General features: G+C 39.9%; 1 protein-coding gene across 1 annotated transcript in view; it reads right to left on the bottom strand.

The window, feature by feature from the left end:
- The window catches only part of LOC107565412 (peregrin-like), a 33,580-nt gene that overhangs the window by 21,762 nt on the left and 8,338 nt on the right, over nucleotides 1–3,480 (bottom strand). Inside the window, exon 4 of the mRNA XM_016250646.1 lies at nucleotides 702–1,216. Within this exon, the coding sequence (XP_016106132.1) occupies nucleotides 702–1,216 (515 nt within the window). The remainder of the gene's footprint in view (nucleotides 1–701; nucleotides 1,217–3,480) is intronic.

Consider the following 3,480-nt stretch of genomic DNA (forward strand, 5'->3'; position numbering starts at 1 on the left):
AACTGATGGACTGGAGTGCTGTGGATTATTGTGATGTTTTTATCAGCTGTTTGGACTCTCATTCTGACGGCACCCATTCACTGCAGAGCATCCATTGCTGAGACACTGATGCAATGCTACATTTCTCCAGATCTGATGAAGAAACAAACTCACAAGAAACAAATTGGATGGACTGAGGAGTGAGTTTTCAGCACATTTTCATTATTGGGTGAACTATTACTTTTACTTATATATATATATAAAAAAAAAAGAAAAGAGTAGTTGATGGTGTGGATATGGATATGTTTGCGCCAGATCTGCAATTTAGCACTCAAGAGTGTTCATGCTTCTGTGTCCAACCTTATTGGACAGTTTTTGAACCACTAAAACAATCTCCAAAATACATTAGTTTTGGACAGATTTTATTTGAAATTATTTCACACCTGTTCATTCTTTGAATTCACTTGAAATATATTGGGGCCATTAGAGTCATTACATTACAGTAATGAGAATTTGGGGAGAAAATGTGCTTATGTAAAATGCCATGCTCCTAAAATTGACCTCATTTTATTCAAAAAAGAAAATGTAATTTATATTATGTTCTTTAGATTTTGGGCACAAAAGACTTAGAGAAATTCACTGTATGCTGCACGAGTGCATGAGATCATGCCAAGTGACTTATTAATAAATTATTTTGGGATCAAAGCAGATATCGTGCATACTTGTGTGGTGGAATACATGGCACTGACACCACCGGCGCGGCCGCTCTCCTCTCGGCCAGGATCTTTCTGGCCCTCTTCATCTTCAGCCGTGACTTTGCTTTGGCCCTCTTGGCGCGCTCTGAGCTCCAGCCCTTCCCGTCTTCCTCGCCTCCCGCCACATCCTCCTCATCCTCCGCCTCGCCCTCGCTGTGGGAGGAGCCTGCGCTGGCCCCTCCCACACCCCCCAGCGGTTGGGCGGAGCCTGGCGGCGTGTGGATGTCGCAGTAGGCGGTTTTGCGCACGCTAAATGAAGTCCCGTTAGCGCCGGTCTCGCGCACCGGCTCCATCTTCATGTAGAGGCCGGCCTGCTGAGCGCAGGTGACGTGGAAGGCGGTGTAGCAGTTGGCTTTGTGGCACTGGATGCAGGCACCAGAGCCGCGCTGTTTACAGATGTAGCAGGTCAGCTTCCAGCGGGCAGGAGGGATGTGCTCGATGCTGTCGATGGGCTCCAGGAAGACCGTATTAGCAAAACACACCTGAAAGAAAAGCGGGAAAAACAACACCTGAATGTGCCATAACCAGAGGGCAAAAAGTGCCTTCCATGCAGCAGGGTTACTATCATTACATAAAACTAAGACTATATATGTGACCCTGGAGCACAAAAGCAGTCTCAAGCCGCTGGGGTATATTTGTAGCAATAGCCAAAATTACATTGTATGGGTCAAAATTATAGATTGTTATTTTATGCCAAAAATCATTAGGATATTAAGATCATGTTCCATGAAGATATTTGGTAAATTTCCTACCATATACTCTCAATATTTTTTTGCACCCTCAGATTCCAGATTTTCAAATGGTTGTATCTCGGCCAAATATTGTCCTGTCCTTACAAACCATACATCAATGGAAAGCTTATTTATACAGCTGCCATATGATGCACAAATAATGCACCCTTATGACTGGTTTTGTGCTCCAGGGTCCCATATATGACATATATAAGACATAAATAAATGCTTTTTAGAGGCAACCAAAAAAATAAAACATTTAAATTTAACAAAAAGCACAGCAACTCGGAACACATTTGATGTTCACAGTCAAAGCAACTAATAAAAGCTTGTCTTTCCACTTGTCACTGCTAGTAAAGGCTAGTTTAACAATACTGATTGGTCAATATTTATTTTAAGGTCCAAAACTCCTAATTTGCTGCTTATTAATAGTTAGTAAGGTAGCTATTAAGTTTAGGTATGTAAAATATGCTCATGCAGAATAAATCATGAATTTGTGCTTCATAGGTACTAATAAACAGCCAATATGCTAGTAATATGCATGCTAATAAGTAGGGATGCACCGATATGGAAATTTTGGCCGATACCGATAACCGATTATTCTTTATTTTTGAAAGCCGATAACCGATATGTTGGCCGATAAATCTATGTCCAAATTGTTATATACTTTTTGAGAGCCTGATTACAAAAAAGGTCTCATCATTAAAAGCCACATCCCAAACACTAAGCAGCCTAGTTTGAACGGTGTACGTTTTAAAAATAATTTTACTCTCCCATTACCAAATTTAGTCATAAAAAAGTCTTACAAATAAATAAAATAATGCATAAATAAGAATGTTATATACATAACATTCCCAATCATAGTTATTAATGTTGTGCACTGCTGTTTGAGCTGCGTGTGCTGAGCTAAAGATGATCACCAGTAAACTGAAGCACTCTTTTAACTTAACCAAACGCATTCTATATGAGATAAATCAGATATACATCAAATAAACACAATATTACAACGTACAATTGCACAAAAGGCTGCAAACGAACAGCGCGCATCTGAAGTGTCTCTGAAGGAAATAATGCATTATTTATCGGCTTTAAGATATCGGCCAAATTTTCTTATCAGGCCGATACCGATAACAGAAAAAATTAGCATTTATCGGCCGATACCGATATGGTGGCCGATATATCGTGCATCCCTACTAATAAGCAACTAGTTAATAGTGAGAATTGGTCCCAAAACTAAAGTGCTACCTATCAATTTCATGATCAATCTTTAATTCTGATGAAGTGATATAGATTAAATCCCAAGCTCGACCTTTCGGGCTATGCCGTTTTTTGTTGATGTGTCACAACGTCACTAAACATTACTAATAATAACAAAAGCAACAAAGCACGATGTTTGTGAAGAAACTAAGTCTGAGCTTTCAAACGGACAATTTAAATCACAAAATTCAAACAATAAATGCTGTTTTAACGTGTCCTGACAGATCAAACACCACGTGAACCGCTCATCTCATCTTTACTATTTGTTACAGCACCAAATACACCGGAATAAAGGCATGATGAAAGAACAACTTACTGAAATGCATCATGTCTCATGTGATCGATCAATCAGTGGGAAGACGTAAATATAACATCTTTAAAACAATAATGTCATGTAATATCACATTTACCTCAGGAAAGACATTCAATGTCCATATCTTGCTAGTGAGCTAGAAAAAAAAACTAGAAAAGCTTTTTGCTAAATATATGCACTATATTACATATTCATTACGCCAACACAGTCCCTCCATATGCAAGACACAGATCAAGACAATCACAACTGGTATCTGCTGCACACACACAAGCTGCACGTCACACACACACACACAAGCTGCACGTCACACACACACACACAAGCTGCACGTCACACACACACACACAAGCTGCACGTCACACACACACACACAAGCTGCACGTCACACACACACACACAAGCTGCACGTCACACACACACACACAAGCTGCACGTCACACACACA

The sequence above is a fragment of the Sinocyclocheilus grahami genome, unplaced genomic scaffold, assembly GCF_001515645.1.
Source record: "Sinocyclocheilus grahami isolate Dianchi unplaced genomic scaffold, SAMN03320097.WGS_v1.1 scaffold1000.1, whole genome shotgun sequence".
Classification (NCBI taxonomy): domain Eukaryota; kingdom Metazoa; phylum Chordata; class Actinopteri; order Cypriniformes; family Cyprinidae; genus Sinocyclocheilus; species Sinocyclocheilus grahami.